Source organism: Nilaparvata lugens, chromosome 2 (genome assembly GCF_014356525.2).
Source record: "Nilaparvata lugens isolate BPH chromosome 2, ASM1435652v1, whole genome shotgun sequence".
Lineage (NCBI taxonomy): Eukaryota > Metazoa > Arthropoda > Insecta > Hemiptera > Delphacidae > Nilaparvata > Nilaparvata lugens.
This window is the reverse complement of record NC_052505.1, coordinates 45,357,870-45,376,935: the sequence shown is the minus strand read 5'-3', so window position 1 is coordinate 45,376,935 and position 19,066 is coordinate 45,357,870. Positions and strand designations below refer to the sequence as shown.

Genomic DNA, 19,066 nt, shown 5'->3' with positions numbered 1-19,066 from the left:
TAAGCATTTTCAACAAACCTAATGGAACCCAACAGGAGGTGGTTGATGCAGGAGAAACTTTTCTAAAGATTCTGTACAGTGGTGCAAGACTTAACCCTCAACCAGCTCTCTGCCAAGTCTGCTTCTGGGAGTAAACATAGCCTCCCAAGACCTCCACCAACTGAGGATGCTGTACGTCATCATTTCTGCCACTGCTATCACCAAATCCAATCTTGACAGCAAGTTAAATCATGTTGGTGATCTGTGAGTGGTGGCAGTGTTCTTCAGCCTACACTAATGTCACAGCAGCCTGCATCAGAGTCTCTTCATCACATTGTGTCCTGCCAATGTAAGACTGGATGCAGTAAGGCATATACATGCATCAAAGCAGGACTGAAATGTTCACCCATCTGCAAAAATTGTGATGTGGTAAACTGCGAAAATATGGTGGTGTCAAACCTTGAGAATGAAGATGACCTGTCCCCGGACTCTGGCAACCCTGAAAATGATGATGACAATGAGGCAAAGCACCAGAACACCAGGAGATAAACAACAAACAACCTGGCCCATCCAAACGTCCACGGACTTCCTCAAAACTGGAATAACCACTAGAGTAGGGATTATTTACCTAAGAGTGAGTTTATAGTCCAGTGAGAGTTGATGCAACTTTGCCAAATCAGCTTATTATAAATAAAAGTACATTCATATTTAATATTTAAACCTGATAAATTGTTAACGTCGTTTGGTGTTTTGGGTGGTAGTGGGGGGTGTTGAGGAGGCACTCTGCTGTTTCATCCTCAACTGGACTATTTTTATGAAATCCACTCTAGTGAATACTTTATAATTTTCACACTATAACACTGTATAACGTGCACTTTTTATTTCCAACAATGGCCGTTTTTAGCAATTGGTCTGAATTCACCCAAAAGAAGTTAGCGCCAAATCATGAGTCTCATAAATTAAATCACCACCCTAAAATATATCTTTTTTTTTCCAACTCTATCATTTTTGATTGTATTGACAACTCAGTAATACTCTAATTACAATCAAAAAATACCACATACCACTTTATAATGCCACAAAGTGAATTTTTGTGAAGGATGGAGAACCGTCGTCCAGTATAAAATTTAGTGAATTTATTCTATTTTAGAATAAGAATAGGGTCGACTTCCAGATATATTTTGTTGGATTGTAGTTGTGTATGTACATCATCACCATCGCCGTCAACCCCTATAAATCATCAGCAACAGATTCATCATAACCAGAAATTTCCAGATCTTGTTTACTACTCTGAGTGTTCTCGTATCTAGTATTGCAGCAGCAGCACCCATATCATCAAAACTATAAGCGGCTACCAAGTCAGGTCGGTATCATTCTTCATGAAATTTCTGGAATAGAAAGATTGTTTACCGGCCTAATTTATTATAGTAATTAGTAGCATTGTCATCATTAGTTGCACCCTTAACATCAGGAGCAGCTGAGTCAAACCCTGTCACATGACCAGTGGCATGATCCTTTCTTGAGACTCCTATTGGTCGGCAATCGCTTTTCCTCCGGCCTCCTAATTTTCAGCGACCGGGTACTGAGACCTGGGAGAGAGTCAGTTGTTCGGTGGTTGAGCGTGTGAATGGGTCGCGAATCTTCTCTCCTTACGACGTTCCCGGTACTAGATATTTCTAGGGGAATTATTCTATTTTTGTGTGTTAATATAGAATATTGTAGGACGAGTCCCGGACAACTCGAAGATAGAACTTCCTTGGGGATTTTCTTTCTTGTCGGCTATTTTTCCTAAATTTGTATCACTGGGGGTGAACGAGTTATCCTTGGTGATATGATAAATTATATGTTTTCGTTGTCATTGATTCATTCATAAATATCAAATGTTGTTGATCCGTTACTAGTAGAAAGTCATGTTCAATTTTATTTGGTTAAAGCTCTACAAATGAAGAGTTTACTTATTTCAATTTAATCAAATAAAATGCCGACAAAGAAAAAGACAAAAACGATTGAAAACCGTAACTACGAAGAAGATAAGATGGAATCACATATTGACAAGTTTCTCAAGCCAAAGGAATTATCTATCGACCCAGATTCGCCTACGGCAGAGAGAGAGTGGAAACATTGGAAAAAGACGTTCGAAAATTTCTTAGAAGGAACGACAACCAAAGACAAAATGAAAATATTGGTAAACTTCTTATCACCTGCTTTATACGAAATTGTGGAAAGCTATACTTCATATGAAGAAACTATATCCATGTTGGAAGATATGTTCGTTAAACCAAAGAACGAAATTTATGCACGATACTGCCTTGCTAATGCAAAACAACAAATAGGTGAGTCCATTGATCACTACTATTCTGAACTAAAAAGATTAAGCTTATCATGTAACTTCACTAGAGTGTCAGCCGAAGAAAACAAAAACGAGCATATTAGAGATGCTCTTGTTTCAGGGTTATGTTCTATTGAAATTAAAGAGAAACTTTTTCAACAAGGAGATTTGAGTCTACAAGAAACCGTTTCCCAAGCACGTGTTCTTGAATCCGCAAAAACATATGCCGACTCCTTTAAAAGTACTTGTTATACAAACTCTGTTGAAGAAAATAAAAACAAGCTTGAGTGAATCTTTCTCAGATGTTAATGCTGTAACCCAAAATCGACAGGCAATTGTAGAGAAATCCATTCAATGCCAACGTTGCGGATATAAAAAACACTCAAATTTTTAAGAATGTCCTGCAATAGGAAAGACTTGTCATAAATGTTCCCGAATTGGACACTTTTCCCATGTGTGTAAAAGTAAAACGCTCAAAGAAAAACTAACTAAGTCAACTATTACTGCAGCTGGTATAGCCAGTAATCTTTCTAAAGCTACAATTATTGTTTCGGTGAATGGAATAAATACACCAGCTCTTATTGATACCGGAAGTGTTGCAAGTTTTATTGATGAAAAATTTGCAAAAACAAATAAATTTAAAACTGCATCAGATTCTTGTTTTATAAGATTTGCATCTGTTCAACATAACACCGCTACAAAAGCATGTGTTTATAGCAATATTGTGTACAAAGGAAATGAATACAACAATATTAAACTCTTGGTATTAAAAGAATGCTGTTGCAATGTGATACTTGGTCACGATTTTTTGATGAATCACTCTACAATAAGTTTAGCATTCAATGGTAATAAACAGCCTCTTGTAATAGATAATAATTCTACAACCACACCACCCTTGAAAGATTGCCTCTTGGTGGAGGCCATGATAAAACCATGTTCCCTTTTCAATGACTTGACTCCCGATTGCCACCCAATGAAAATGTACCATTCATAATTGAGACAGATGCATCAGATTTTGCAATTGGTGCAACATTAACACAAAATTCTCGACCAGTAGCCTTTTTCTCACGAACTTTGTCCCAAAGTGAAACCAGGCATTCAGCTGTTGAGAAAGAAGCCTATGCCATTGTGGAGTCTATAAGAAAATGGAGACACTATTTACTACGAAAACAATTCACTTTGATCACTGACCAAAAATCAGTCACATTCATGTTTGGCACTCAACACAATAGAAAAATAAAAAATGAAAAGATACAAAGGTGGCGCCTAGAATTATCTAAATACAAATTCAACATAGTCTACAGACCTGGAAAAGAAAATGCACCAGCTGATGCACTCTCTCGTATATGTATTACAGCTGGTTGTTCAACATTGAACTCAGCTTTGGCAAAATACCATGATGAACTTTGTCACCCTGGTGTAACTCGTTTCTACCACTGGCTCAGAATGAAAAATCTCCCCTATACTGTAGATGATGTAAGGAAAATTTGCTCCAATTGTGCAATTTGCTCTGAAATAAAACCACAGTATATGAAGACAAAAGGAAATCTCATAAAGGCAACAAAACCTTTTGAACGAATTAATATGGACTTCAAAGGACCCGTACAATCAAAAACAAGAAATAAATACCTACTGGTGATGGTTGATGAGTACTCAAGAGCCCTTTTGTATTTCCTTGTCCAGACATGACTGCGAGAACAGTCATAAATTGCCTGGTCTCATTAATATCAATGTTTGGCCTTCCAAGCTATATTCACACAGACAGAGGAACATCCTTCATGTCAACTGAGTTGAAGAGCTTTCTTGGCTCAAAAGGGATAGCAACTAGTAGATCAACGCCTTACAATCCGAGAGGGAATGGTCAAGTAGAGCGATATAATGGAATTATATGGAAAGCAATAACACTAGCTCTAAGATCACGAGGACTTGATTCAAATCGATGGGAGAAAGTGTTGCCTGATGCACTTCACTCTATTCGATCTCTTTTGTGTACTACAACAAATTGCACCCCTCATGAACGAATGTTCCTACACATGAGATCCTCAACAAATGGACAGTCACTACCATCTTGGCTAATGAGCCCAGGACCAGTTTGGCTGAAGAAAATGAACCGAAATTCAAAGCAAGATTCATCAGTAGAAGAAGTTGAATTGATTGAGACAAACCCAGAGTATGCTCACATTCGTCGCCCTTATGGACAAGAGTCCACTGTGTCGCTCCGTCATCTTGCCCCTAAGATAACACGAAAATCTAGCCGGGTAGAATGATATGATAAACCATATGTTTTCGTTGTCATTGATTCATTCATAAATATCAAATGTTGTTGATCCGTTACTAGTAGAAAGTCATGTTCAATTTTATTTGATTAAAGCTCTACAAATGAAGAGTTTACTTATTTCACTTGGTTTTGAAACCTGTAAGGGATCTCAAGTTTGTGCTACAAATAGTTGAGTGGGAAATTTAACTAGGCCCTATTCGGTTCGATCACGGTGAGTTCCGCATCGTTCGCGGATTGTTGCCGATTATTTTTGAGTACTTCATTTATAAGTCTCGACTTTTTCGCTTCACGACATTTTTAAGTTGAATACGGGAAATGGGAATCTGTTCGCTATTCTCCGTATTTGGTTCTGCAGTGATTCAGGTAACTGTATGTTAGGACTGGTCACTTGCGTGCGTTTCCTCTTTTGTAATAAGGTAATCTCAATTTTGAAGGATGAATTTTCCTTATTTAGTTTTCATATCATTGAGTGGTCCTGTATTTCAACTTATTTAGCAGATTCAGACTGGCTGTAATTTCTAGTAGGTGAATTCCAATCATTTCCTAGAGAACTCAGGTGCAGCTTGAGTTCGTCCTTGTCAAAGTTGGTAGACTGCGACGTCCTTTCTCTTTCTTTCTCTTAAACTTTCCCTATTCTAAAATCCTTCTAGCTCTCAAGTACAGCTTGAGGGCTTCCTCGCCGAAGTTTCTAGACTGCGGCATCCTTTCTCTTTCTTTCTCTCAACTTTCCCCATTCTAAAATCCTTCTAGCTCTCAGGTACAGGTTGAGAACTTCCTTGCTGAAGTTTCTAGACTGCGGCATCCTTTCTCTTAACTTTTCCTATACTGAAATCCTTCTAGCTCTCAGGTACAGCTTGAGAACGTCCTTGTCGAAGTCACAGACTGCAATGCTTCCTGCTCTCAGGTACAGCTTGAGAACGTCCTTGTCGAAGTCACAGACTGCGACGCTTCCTGCTCTCAGGTACAGCTTGAGAACGTCCTTATAGAAGTCACAGACTGCGACGCTTCCTGCTCTCAGGTACAGCTTGAGAACGTCCGTAGCGCGGAAATCCTGTTTAGCAATTTCAGAATTGCTGAAAATCCTTTTGCAGCTGCAGGCTCGCGATTCAGAAATCCAACACCCGAAACCTTATCCTCTAACTTTAATTACCATGAAATTGAAATAGATATACTGTGTTTGGCTAGCAGGTTCAGCTTGCTGAGAACTATACCGCGATTCGCAGATTGCGAGTTATTGAACAAACCCCCATTAGTTACAGAGAGGAACAATTCTATTAACAAATCTCCATTCCCCAGGCCCGATAAAATATTCTCTATACCTCAAACACGGTATACTATATCCTGTACCTTATACCGCTTACGCCTTTCCAATCATATTAATCTAATACCGGGTGCGCAGGTTCAGTCTGCACACCGACAGCTCGCAGTCACAAATTGCGAAAACCTTAACAAAATTCCATATCATTCCTTGTTGGACTCCACCCCGAATTCCTCCACCTACAACCTTTATCCCGAGCTTGCAGGTACAGCTTTGCTCGCCGTCAATTTGCAGTTGGTTCAGATTGCGTACTACCTTTACAAATATAATTATTTGTATGGATCTGATATCCGGATCCGTAACCTTGGTTAGGGTTACCTCAATCCTCCCTCACACCCATCCTGAATTCCAAAGGCCGAGGGCCGAATCGGCCAGTAACGGCACGGGCAAACACTCTTCCCCTGAAAGTAAAAATCTCGCGAAAGAAGCAGAGGGTAAAGAATCAGGATAGAGGGAGAAGTGTAGGTCCGGTAACTCCACCTGTCAGTACCGCTACTGACCCCGACCCATACCCGACTGTAGCTAGTTCGCGTTGTAGCAATACTTCGCAATTATTAGGTAACCTAGAGGGTGGAATAGGGTATCCTAATAATAAGGAGTGAAAAGGAAAAAACATGTATTTAGCGATTTTTTGCAAAGTTGAAAAAATTGACAATTTTCAACTCGCTTCCTATTAGAGATAGAAAAACATTTAGTAGATGAAAATTGTAGAGAATTTAATGCTCTTCAAAAAAGAATAGAACTAAAATATTGATTGAACAATTGGTTTTGAAGATATCGTGAAAAACTGAAAAAAGTAACAAAATCTCTTGGTTTTCAGGCTGCCAAAAGTTATGCCTTTAGAAATTTTGGTGGGAAACCATACATTACTCTTAATAATACCCAAATGGGCCGATTAAAACAATAAAATCAATTACCTTAATTTTTGTTTGGTCGTGCCGCATTATAATGACTATTTGACTGGGCTATTCATCTCAATTACTGTAAAAATATATTATCACAAAACTATACTATTAAATTAATCAGGTTAGGTAATCCGTGCTCCGCAAAGGTTAAATTAAAAATTGACAAACTGAAAACTTGGCCTACTGAAATTTTGAAAAATGTTAAATAGGCATGTAACCATCCTCAGTAAATTTAAGAATCTATGTGAAAATTTCAAGTTAATCAGTCCAGTAGTTCAGCCGTGATGATGCGTCATTCTTGAATTTCCTATCCCGTACGTGTATAAGCCAGTTCTTTCATTTATTATATTATAAGCTAATTATATTTTTTGGCGAATAAAATATATTTGAGATGTAACTGTAATTATAATACTAGAACCAACTGTAATAATACTGTAGAACCAACAATTAATCTTGTATCATATATAAAAGGATACTCTGAATCACAGCTATGTTCTATGGAAGGCGGTAGAAACGGAAAAGTGACAACATTGCGACAAGTATTTTTTTATTAGCAATATATAACAAAAATAATTTCTTCACAACTTAGTTGTCAAGTTAGAAATATTCTAATATAACCCGAACATAGATGCAATTAGCTTCAAATATTACATTGATAGTAATGGAATAATACTCTTCAAATTGAATAAGAAAAAACAATACATTTATATGTAAAAATAGTACAGTATGCTTCTACACGAATATACATATAAATGTATCAGTAAAACATGTCCTTGATAATCCCTATAATATAGGGATATTTAATATAATACACGTATTATATTATTAAATATATTGTATTTAGACACTCGTGAATCAAAAAATGATTCGTAGAATTGTACAAAAAAGCAATATAAGAGAAGACGACAGAATTATGAATAATATTGAACGATGAAGAATGTATGTATGATGAATGAAGCTCGGAAGTTATATCGAATGATTAAGGCCGATCAGTTGATGATTTCAATTAGCCAAGAGCAACTTGTAGGAGCTTTTAATATATGAGATTACTCTCCTAAGACGCATATGCACCAACTCTAACATCCATTTATTCATTTTATTTTTACAAAAATCACAGGGAAAGTAAAACAAAGGAGGATACCTTGTAATATTCCTCTCCCAAATTTAGATAATGCAGCATTCATTAGTCTACAATAGAGTGTGAAGCAGAATTACAATGGAAGTAGTAATAACGATGATAGAATTAGAATAGGCACTGCATTTGTTCACTTGCTTCGAGCTTTTTGTAACTGAACCTTGGTCTCCTTTGTCGCTTCACGATATTTAGGTGATTACAATACAATCTTATTTACGACATTTCTGTAAAAGACTCATTAAAACATTGGCGATCTAGTACAACGGATTGTCTTAAGTATGCTTTAGTTGAATAAAATACTCAAAGAAGTCATATTACACAAAAATATAACACAATACCAATTTTATTAATAAATTAGTAGTAGTGACAAATTTGAGTATTTTATCCAACATGGATAACTACGAAAATATCACATTAATGCATTACAAAGAATTCAACATGTATAACGACCACAATATCACCTTGACGGCTACAAAAAATGTATACTGTAGTCGTTAATATGTGTGCAATAAGTAGCACAAGTTCCTTCCTTACTTCCAATTCTTAATTCGGATGAATAAGGTGCAAGAATCAAGCAATACAGTAAATTACACAGTTAATACGTGTATTCGGAATAGATACGACTGCAAGATGAAAATTGTACATATGCATATCACCTTCAATACTACACAGAACGTAACGTAGTCGTTAATAAGTGTGAAACTAACAGCGGTACCCCTCCTAGACTTTTATTTTCCAATGCAATAATCAGACTGGGTGCAGTTTAACAATAATCCAGATGAAACGTGTGATTGAATGGTTAAGAATGGCAGGCATCCCATTCAGTAACATGAAAAATGGCTGATACAATAGGTCAATTGAATAAAAGCTAGTTCTAAGTAATTTCCAAGCAAATGGAATTAGGATCAGCAAATCGGATTAGAGTCAGCTGTATAATCATAGCTGTATAGTATAGCTAGAACCAATGGAACCAATGAATAGTTGCTATAGTAAGGTCCACGTTATAATGACAGTATTTGATCAACTTTGGTTTTGCTATACTTGTCTATCATTCGACAAAGCCGGTGGTACTATCGTTTTCTAGGTCCACAACGGTGCCAATTATGTTTTTGAGAGTGAAGAAATATGATTAATTAATGCAGAGAATTGGCATCGCTATTCTTCTATCTTTATCCACTGTCATTATAACGTGGACCTCACTATAGTCACTAGTTTCTATTCAATTGACCCAATGAATGTGTATTGGGAATGGATGAAGCAGCATGCCGTTCAGTAAGATGGAAAATGACACATATTTATGGATGGGGATGGTGTGATTAAAGTTGTTTGAGTGCGTTCATGAGTTGCTCAACACTGTCGTCTGTGTCTTGAACAGTGGCATCGCCGCTCACCTCCTCCCCCGCCCCCGCCCCCTCACCAGCTGGCATCGAGTAGGCAGTCCTCACTCCCTCACCAACCACTTGGCCTTCGGCCGCGTCTCCACTTTCCTCATCCACTACACAGATGCCTGCAAATAATAAGTAGTACATAAGTCATTTTTAGTCATGAAAAAATACATCAAGGGATTATAGTATTAACAGTAATATTACGAGCAATATTGTTTTTGTTTGTATGTAATATTGTTTTCTATATTATTTGTCAACATATTTGAAATTGATAATATGAATTGATTAGAGTAAACTGACAGCACAAAGCACCGTTTGAATTAGCGTCCCGTTATCCAATACACTATTCATCACCAAAGTCCAAGCAGCTGCCAAAATGGCCCAAGATGGCGCCATCTTATATTTTACATTTTTTACCCAACTATTGATGGGCCAACACGAGCTGACCTCTAGCTGACAATTTATAAAAATTGGCTATTTTTTGTGTATTGGAATATGGGCTTGAGTACACTAAACAATAAATTTTTCATTTTTGACCGAATTTGACTTATGATGCATTATTTTGGACCGCCTTGACGAGCCGAGAAGAATGGAGTGTAGTACGATGAAATCTGAGCATTGTGTCAAAAATTATAAGAGTTTGAAATTTTTATAGTTGAGGAGTCCTTATGTGCGCCTCTCCACTGAAATGAAGTGCTTCTAACGGGTGATTCTCATAGAACATAATCTCATGAGCTTATGTCATTGTGCGAAATATCGATGTGAGGACAATGTAGTTGGTGATGATGGTTGAAGCTAAAAATTAGATGTTTTTCACAATACAAGGAGCATTGTTATCAGGTGTACCTGGAAATCTATATGAGATAGAGCGTTCTACCTGATCACAGATTGTAGAGCACAAGATTAGAGATTTTTGGGCCACTCTATATCTAGCACAAGGAAATTTTACATGAAGAAATTGCATCTGGACTTCTCTCATGTATCCAAATAATATATTAAAAAATCAGAACTACAATATAAATTCCAAGCACACCCCATTTTTTATGTCTATATTGACTGGACTAATTGTAGATGCATCGTTGCCAGGCCTGTTTAGGAATTCATTTTTCGCCACACTGCACAGAAAGCAGCTGTTTTCCAGTCCTTAAGTAGATCTGAAAGACCTTGTTTGCAGACGACTCTCGTCTGACGTCAGAAAAGGGTTTCTTTCCGGCCTAGACCGGAAAACGTACTCTTTCTAGCCGCTAACATGGAAGTCCGTAGTTAATAAGCCATTCGCTAGATCGGGCGAGTGTCCACTTTCTTCATCAAAGCCGCCATGATTTCAGTTCGAGTTTCGAATCAAACTAATTCAGCATTCGCTTCGCAACCATTTTTATCTAATTATTTATTGTTGATTAGCGCATTCCAAATTTTCAAAAATGCTGAAGATGACGACGCTCGTGATATTCCAAGTGAAATTTTAAAAGAATCTGAAATCCTGACCACTAAAATCAAGAGATAGGTACGATAACAAGTATTCTTTATTTATTTTGTCAGCAATACCTGTAGTGTGGCGAAAAATATCGTTCGCACCATGGGCAAAAATGTTTTTTCCTCCACCTACTGTCAAAAGTACTTACTTTACTCCCTGAAACATGATACTAAAGTGTCACTTTTTCGCTCTCGGTACTAAAAAACAGAAAAACTCCCTAGGGAGTAAAAGTGACTCCATTTAAATAACATGGGAAGCATCTCTATTTTAAAAACGTACATTTGGAATAGGTCAGAAGGTCTAAGCTCAGATGAGGAAGCATATAGAGTAGTCCATTAAACCAACTAAATTCAATACCTCAACCAAACATTTGATCGATATATAAAATTTATGTTTGTATGCTGAAATTATTATTACAAACTTCATATCACTATACTAAAAAAAATGTATATATTTTTTTCTTTTATTCCATGTTATTCAAAATATCAGCCAACGAATATTACTTATAACTAATCAAATTTGAAACGGGAACTTCATCATAGCTGTAGTTTTGGCTGTCATTGTTGTTACAACTTTAGCCGACAGATAGTGCTGTCGGAGGAGAACTGTGATTGCAAGCCAGCTGTTTCTGTTTACTTTTAAGATTATGTTGTAACACATTGTTTGGTCACATACGTTTTTAAAAATTATTTTATATGCAGTTTTTATAAAAATGTAGGTGGAGGAAAAATGTTGTGTATATCACGAGTGAAAAATGTGTTTTCTCCCTCAGGAAAATTGTTGCCCTCGGCTTCGCCTCGGGCTTCAAACTTTTCCCTCAGGGAGAAAAAACAGCACTTTTCACTCTAGATATACAAATAACTATTCTGGCTCTCAATCTTTTGAAAACCGATTTCGAGCCGGAAAAATCTCATTTTCTGCTCTAGGTGCGAAATATACTATATTTAACTTCCAACTGTACAACAGCAATTTTACAGAGAAACAACATAGAATAACAGATACAAGCAAAAATATATATAATATACAATATCATCTATGTGGATAATGTAAACAGAAATACATAATAAACACAGTTAACATTAGATATAACTTTTTTAAGTAAAAAAAAAACACGCATGAAAGTAAAAATGGGGGCATAAACAAGAAAGGGAACACTAAAATCACACATGCATAGCTCTCTTCATAAATTCTCCTGAAAGAGCCCAGGGACACCCAAAAGAAATCAACTTCAGCTGCAACAGCCTCAAAACCAGAGCGAAGTACTCTAGATAGCCCACTATTGTAGGCATAGGCCGTTGTGTGAAATCGTCTGCGGAAAATAGACCTCGAGCACGTCCTTCTTGGAACACAGATGTCAATGCTTGCAAGAAGTTCAGGGCAGTACAAATATCGATTGACAATCTTGAAAAGAAAGACCAGGTTATTGTGTCTCCTCAGAACCAACGGTAGGAGATGGAAATGTCCATCAATTTTTTCCACGGGAACTTCAAAGTGGTTGAAACTTGAAACCCATCTTGCAGCCCAGTATCCTCACGAGATCTAGCCTTTGCAGTGATCACACTTATGTGACTAAGAGACTGAGTCAAAGTCACTCCAAGGTCCCTAAAACTGCACACTCTTTATATTAAAAGAATATCTCGCAAGGAGTACTGAATCAGGTATGTTTGGTCCACGCTTGAAAGACATTACAACACACTTGGGTTACATTCAGAGCAATACCATTATCAAGACACCACCGATCAAGTTTGTTAAGAGAATGCTGCAGAGATTCATGTCCTAAGCCTTGCAATAACCTGTCAAATAACTTGACATCATCTACATACATTAGAAACTTGGATGAGTTTTAATGTCAAATGCATTTAATGTCATTCATAATCAAGTTGAAGAGGAGGTGGTCCAGATGGGATTCCTGAGGGACTCCAGAGGAAGCCGGGAAAGGAGATGAAATATGACCCTCATATCTGACAATCAGGGTTCCGTCCTTCAGATAGCTGTTTAACCACTTGAGCAATGACCCATGCACCCCATAACCCAAGGCGAATAGAGAAAGGAGGTGGGTCGGACTGAAAGCTCGCCCCACTACTTTTCTTCAGTGATGACGTAGCTGCAGTCCTCACAGCTCACTCGATATACTGCTATTACTATTGGTAGAAGACTCTACATTGATAAACGCTTATGTTCAATAGATTAGTACTGTTATAATAAATGTTATGTACTGTAGAACCTCGCTAAAGAATAAAAAATCTACATTCCATAATAAGTCAACAAATAGACATTCCTCCTAGAACGACGGCTAGCTGTCATTGACTTAACATAATTATAATGTTTCTGAATGCATGTATTGATTCGTTGGTTGCTTATTGCGTTGCATCAACTAAAAGCAGTCGTTAGGTCATGTCAGAGGCCCTGAAATTGATCAGCTGCGACCTGAAAACTCTGACACCAGACCTGAGCCAGCCAGGTCACTCGATATTATTATTATCAACTCACAACAATGGATATATACTTATAGTATACATATAACAACAATGGATATATACTTACAGTATACATATATATAGTATATATATAGTGTATAAATATTCAGTATATATCACTAATATCGATGCTCACAACATATTATACAAATTACACATAATCATAACTGTTTTGTTATTGTTTTCCAAGAACTCATAATAGACCTGTACAAACTTGAAAACTATATAGTCAGATGAGTTCAACTACACCTTCATATCTTTGTGGAGGAGCAGAATTATTGCAAAAGCACATTTTTTATTTGGAATTCATTAGTGTCTGAATCAGTGATATGAATATTCAATCTTTTAATACAATACAGAATTCACAATAAATCGAGTTTAAACTACCACTTCTAACTTAACTACTAAACTAAACTACTTCTACTTCTAAACTACTACTAACTACTTCTAAACTAAACTAACTGCCAATTAATATAACTATTGTATTAGCATTTGCAACTATTTGCAACTCACAGTGTATCAAACGCGGCGGAAACCGGATTACTAGTGAAATGTCTAGGAGCTAGGACAGCAGCTACGTCACACAGGCATGCCCCCCTCTACTTTCTTTCAATCCGACCCACCTCCTTTCTCTATTCGCCTTGCCCATAACCCTCCAGTTTGGCAACCAGGAGAGAGTTGTTAACTCTGTCAAAAGCCTTTGAGAGGTTTAAATACAGGCAATCAACCTGTCAGGCATCCCCAAAGGCATTCATCACATACTCCTGGAACTCTAGCAGGTTTGTGGTGGTGGATATAGATTGCATGAAGCCATGCTGCTCCAGCGATATGAATTTACGCAGATAAATATACATTTTTAACAACACCCTCATAGACCATGGCAATTACATACGGTACTGTATTGTAATAGGTCTATAGTTTCTAACATCACTACGATCTCCAGATTTGTATATAGGCACCAAGAAACTGTTCTTGAGATCACTGGGGAAGAGACCAAGTTTTAGCAAGGCAGATAGTATGGCCAGGTGATTGGCTAGGACAGGAGCACAAAACTTAAGTACAGAAGGGGGTATTTCATCAGGCCCAGCTCCTCTGCCAACATTCAGAGCTGCGTTGAATATCAGTTGGAGCAATGCAGCAGGGTGGAACTGACTGGTTCCAACCAAAAACAAATGAAGGGACGTTAACTGTGTCCTGCACAAAAATATATGAAAATTGTCAGCAAAAAGTTCACACTTATCAAGAGGAGTTGCAGCACTTTTTGTGTCCAATCTCATAAAAGTAGGTCTAGCTGAGCCTTTTCTCAAACCATTCATATGAGACCAGAAAGAGTTTATATTTCTCTGAACAGATTCCTCTACTGTAAGTAAATAGTTATTGTAACATCTAGTCAAAACACGGCATTGATCCCTCAATTTGCAAAAATCTTCATAGAGCTGAATCCTACCAATTGCCTTATACTTCCTATGAACAGTTAGTTTTCTTGGCCACAATCAATCTTCCTAGTTCATAGGAGAACCACTTAAGGAAACTAGAGACATGAACCCTCCTCATGGGTGTAAACCTCTTGATGTTCAAGCTCTATTTCTATATACCTATAGAAATTACTGAAAATGTTCCTCAGCTCCAATGTTATAATCAAAATTTGTAGCTGGGTAATTTATTAATACTCTGAAACTCCAAAAATATGGAAGCTAAGTCGCACTTCTGAAAATCAAGTACTTGGCAGGTTTGTGTACCCCTAGATGAACCCCTAGATACTCATACATATTGCAGAGTGGTGTCCATCCTCTACAACCAGGAAGGAAAGCAGGTGCCTTACAACTAATTTTGGAACAGATGAAAACACTAGATCCAGAAGTATTGCTCTGATATTCCGCACACCATTCATCTGCTGAAGATCATGTGCAAAGGCTAAATTAGCAATGTATTTGGAAGCTGCGCCATTTACCAGGTTGTCTTGACCAATCTACTTGATGAATTAAGATCACTCAGTAATACTATACTATCTGAGTTGGCTGCACTTACATTTGCAAAATCAATAGAATCACACAAGTCCTCGTAAACAGAGGCTTGCTGATTAGAAGGAATATAGGTACAAACTAAGAGAAACTTACAAGTAGACAGGGAACATATTACAAATACACATTCATTTTTGCAAGAAGGAACAACTAGAGATCTACTTGAGATACTACTATGTACGGCTACAAGTACACCACCTACACTCAACTGATACTAGTAATTTCAGATCTATCACATCTATATATAGGCGTTTTGGGGTTACGAAAATTCACTAAAGGAAGACTATTCCACTTACCTAAATGAAAGTTGTACGTGCAGATGCATGGATTCAAACAGTTTTTTAACATTTATAAAAGTTCAATGTGTGCTCCTTTGGTGACACGGCATACGTCAACATAAAAGTCTAGCCCAAACACGCCCTAAAATGTCTCTCTCGATAGAGATAACCGCATTGATCCTTCAGCTCAGCGATGTCGTTCGGCATTGGTGGGGTGAAGACCTTGTCTTTCACATAGTTCCAGAGTCACATGGCGTGAGGTCTGGTGATCTTTGTGGCCACAGCAAAAGTTGTTGGTTTTCCTCAGACGCATGTCCTATCCAGCATCGAAGCAGTGTTGTGTTAAAGTACTGTTGAACCTCGCTATGAAAATGGGCAGGACAACCGTCTTGCTGGAAAATGAAGTAATTTAATAGCTGAGGCATAAGCCATAATTGCAACATGTCCCGGTACGTCATGTCGTTTACTGTCGTTTCTGCAGAAAGAACGGACCATACACTGCCATTTGATGGTAGCCATTTTCTCTACGGTCTACACCTAGCGAGCAAACGGTCAACTAACTTCCCAGTACCCGTGGAAAAAACTGGTTGAATAGCTCTTTTGTACATTACTTGTATCATTATTGTAATTGGAATAGTTTTTTTTGTAATGAATTTTCGTAACTTCGAAGAACATTTTGAAACGCCCTGTATTAAAATAATCAAGTCCAAGTTTACTATCAATTATTTCATAAGAAAGATTTGTTTCAACACATGCAATTAGATCATAATAGGAAGTATATACATTGACTGAAAATTCCGTTAGTTTAGTTCTTAGTCACATTTTGGAAGCAGAAGTTAAAAGTTCTTTTTTCTACAACTGCACATAAAGAAAGAATTTACATACTCAATTCTCCTCGTAAAACTGCTTATTTCTGAGGAGAATCTACTTTTTCGCTGGCTAACCATCCGCGCATGCGCAGTAGATTTTCTTTACACTTGCTGATGATTCGCGCATGCGCAGAAGAGTTTCTTTACGCTTGCTAATCAGCTGATGGTAAGCAGCTCGCCAAAAAGTCAGATCTTAACCTAAAAAGTCGGTAATTGTAACTCCGCCGATATAAGTAATTTAACAGGTTTGGGCAGTTGTAGAAAATTTTTTTTATGTAATTCGCGCGTAATGCTTCTTTATCGAGCGATAAAGTTTTGCACGAGCGATAAAGTCGTGCATTACTCTCTTAATACATAAATAGCTATTTTGCATCGTTGGAAATTACACATTTTTTTATTGTTGACTACAATTCGTGGTACACTGTTTGTGTATTTAATAGTCCGTCCTTCCTTACCACGAGATTTACGCTCCTCCAGTTCAATATTCAACTCTTTCAAAAACTTGACTTCCTGTGCCGTTCTATGCCTTGACAGATTTACTTCAGAAAATAAGGGGTCACACAAGTCCGGTTTGAATTCTCCAATCACTGATGAAGCTTCTGTAGGACTATTCTGTATCACCTTTAGAGGTCTTGGTTTCCCCTGCTTCTTCTCTCCAACACAAAAAAAACATCCTGGTAAGTTATCAACGGGTGAAAAAGATGGAAGAATGGATGAGCACAACTTAGATATGTCTAAATCATGCTGCTTCCTCTCAGTGATATCGTCGCTAGTAGACTCCTCCATGTGTAACAATGAATATTGTTCCAATTGTGAATGATGAGGATTATGCGAATTATCATGAGAAATCAGTCTGTTATAACAATTTATTTTGATGCTTTGCTTTTCTGCGTTGTGTTGTGTCAACTCTGTAAGTGTGTGTGCGTTGAAGTTATGGTACTAGGAAAATCAACGATTTTCCTGGAGCATCAGCCTGGTTCATGACCTTATAAGGCAAGGAATTTGTGTCCGATTGATTATCAATCATGCCTTATTTGGTTAGGAATTTGGAAAATAGCTGTTGCTTGGTGGGAGAATGTATCTTAAATTATAGTTGTACCGTTCCATTCTATTGGCGGAAATTCTAATGAATATTTTCAATAAAATAGTAACTGCCAATCACAGTTAACGTTGGTTAGGTTCCTATCTAGTGAGGCCGATCACACAGCTCCTCAACAAGACAAGCGTACAGTGGGCTTCATTCAGCGTCTGTCTATTGCTGCTAGCAGAACTGAATAATGTAGTCTCAGTATTTTGTGTTAATCATGGCTTTTATGCCAGCTTTAGGCTTGTTAGTATTTGGCTGTGGAACCATCTGTTCCAATAGCATGTTTTAGTTTTTTTCGCCTCAGTAAATGCTTTAATTGAGAAGAGAGGATATCAAATTTGTCACCTAACAATGGAAATTTTCTTCCTATAAACGCTACTAAAGGTTCGTCATAGATTATAATATAATTTAGGAAATTATTATCGATGAAAGCTTCCATTAAAGTATTTATTGTAATATAATTAAAGTATAATAATTGAGAATAGTCCTTTTGATTCTCTTGTAATGGAAGATGGTATTTGTATATTCAAACTGATAAATGTTGGAAGAAAATGAACGGTATATGTTTTGTAGAAATTTAGAGTACCTATTAGAAGGAATTAAGATATTTTTGATTTGAGATTATTTATGAAAAGGAAGCTATTAACCTAAATTTAAATTACTGTTGTTTAAATCCAAATTTACTGAGGTTTGCAGTATATTATTATGAATTCTATTAGTATTTTGTGATAACGATTGTATTTGTTTTGCTGATTCTAATGAAAAGCTTTCTTGATTCTTAAGGAAAAACCTATCATGTAATTTATCCTTTGAATTACACTATATGTAATTTATGTAAGAGAACAGACTGAACAAAATAACAACAATACTCGAAAGACCTTGTTATAAAAGTGATTCAATCAACAGCTAGTGAATTAAAGTATTGTACTATTGAATACTATGTACTCACCACTTACCTAATGTTAATGAACCTAAATAATGTTGAGTTTATGATATAACTGAAGTTAAGTTAATTTGTATTATCCTAGTTTATTTTTTTATTCTAACAGCGGTCAATGTACGAGTCCATCAATGTACGGGTCCATGAATGTCTCGTGAACGTGTGTCTTTAAGCCGCTGAGATGCCTCTAAATCGATGCAGTCCTAGAAGCTTGGGGTATGCTGTCTCCTGACGTGTAGAGCTCAATCACCGAGCCTAGATTCAAATTGAAGAAACAGCTTTGAAGTAACAACTTTTTTCCAAATTAAACAAACGTCCCAGGATCTCCGGATGTGACAGAATGGGTTTTAGTGACTATAGACTTTCAAAAAGGGAGGGGTGTAAAACGTGAACCATTTAATCAATTAAAACGTGCTGAATTAGACTTTTTTTGTTAAATCGTAACTTTGAGATTTAGGACTTGGGGATTAATAGATTACAAATTTTTATTTCGTTTGAATAGTAGATTTTCGGTTGTATCTTTACATTGAAATGTGAGGCCATATTTTCTGGGAATTTCAGTTTTCTTTAAATTTATATTCTATAATCTAC

At 37.0% G+C, this 19,066-nt stretch overlaps 2 protein-coding genes across 2 annotated transcripts in view; one reads left to right on the top strand and one right to left on the bottom strand.

The window, feature by feature from the left end:
- LOC111044905 overlaps positions 1–19,066 on the top strand; it is a 336,821-nt gene that overhangs the window by 223,679 nt on the left and 94,076 nt on the right. The gene's annotated exons all lie outside the window — the stretch shown is intronic.
- Positions 8,735–19,066, bottom strand: part of LOC111044906 (ubiquitin-like modifier-activating enzyme 5) — a 39,111-nt gene continuing 28,779 nt past the window's right edge. Inside the window, exon 7 of the mRNA XM_022330168.2 lies at positions 8,735–9,451. Coding sequence (XP_022185860.2) covers positions 9,261–9,451 — 191 coding nt within the window. The 3' untranslated portion in view covers positions 8,735–9,260. The remainder of the gene's footprint in view (positions 9,452–19,066) is intronic.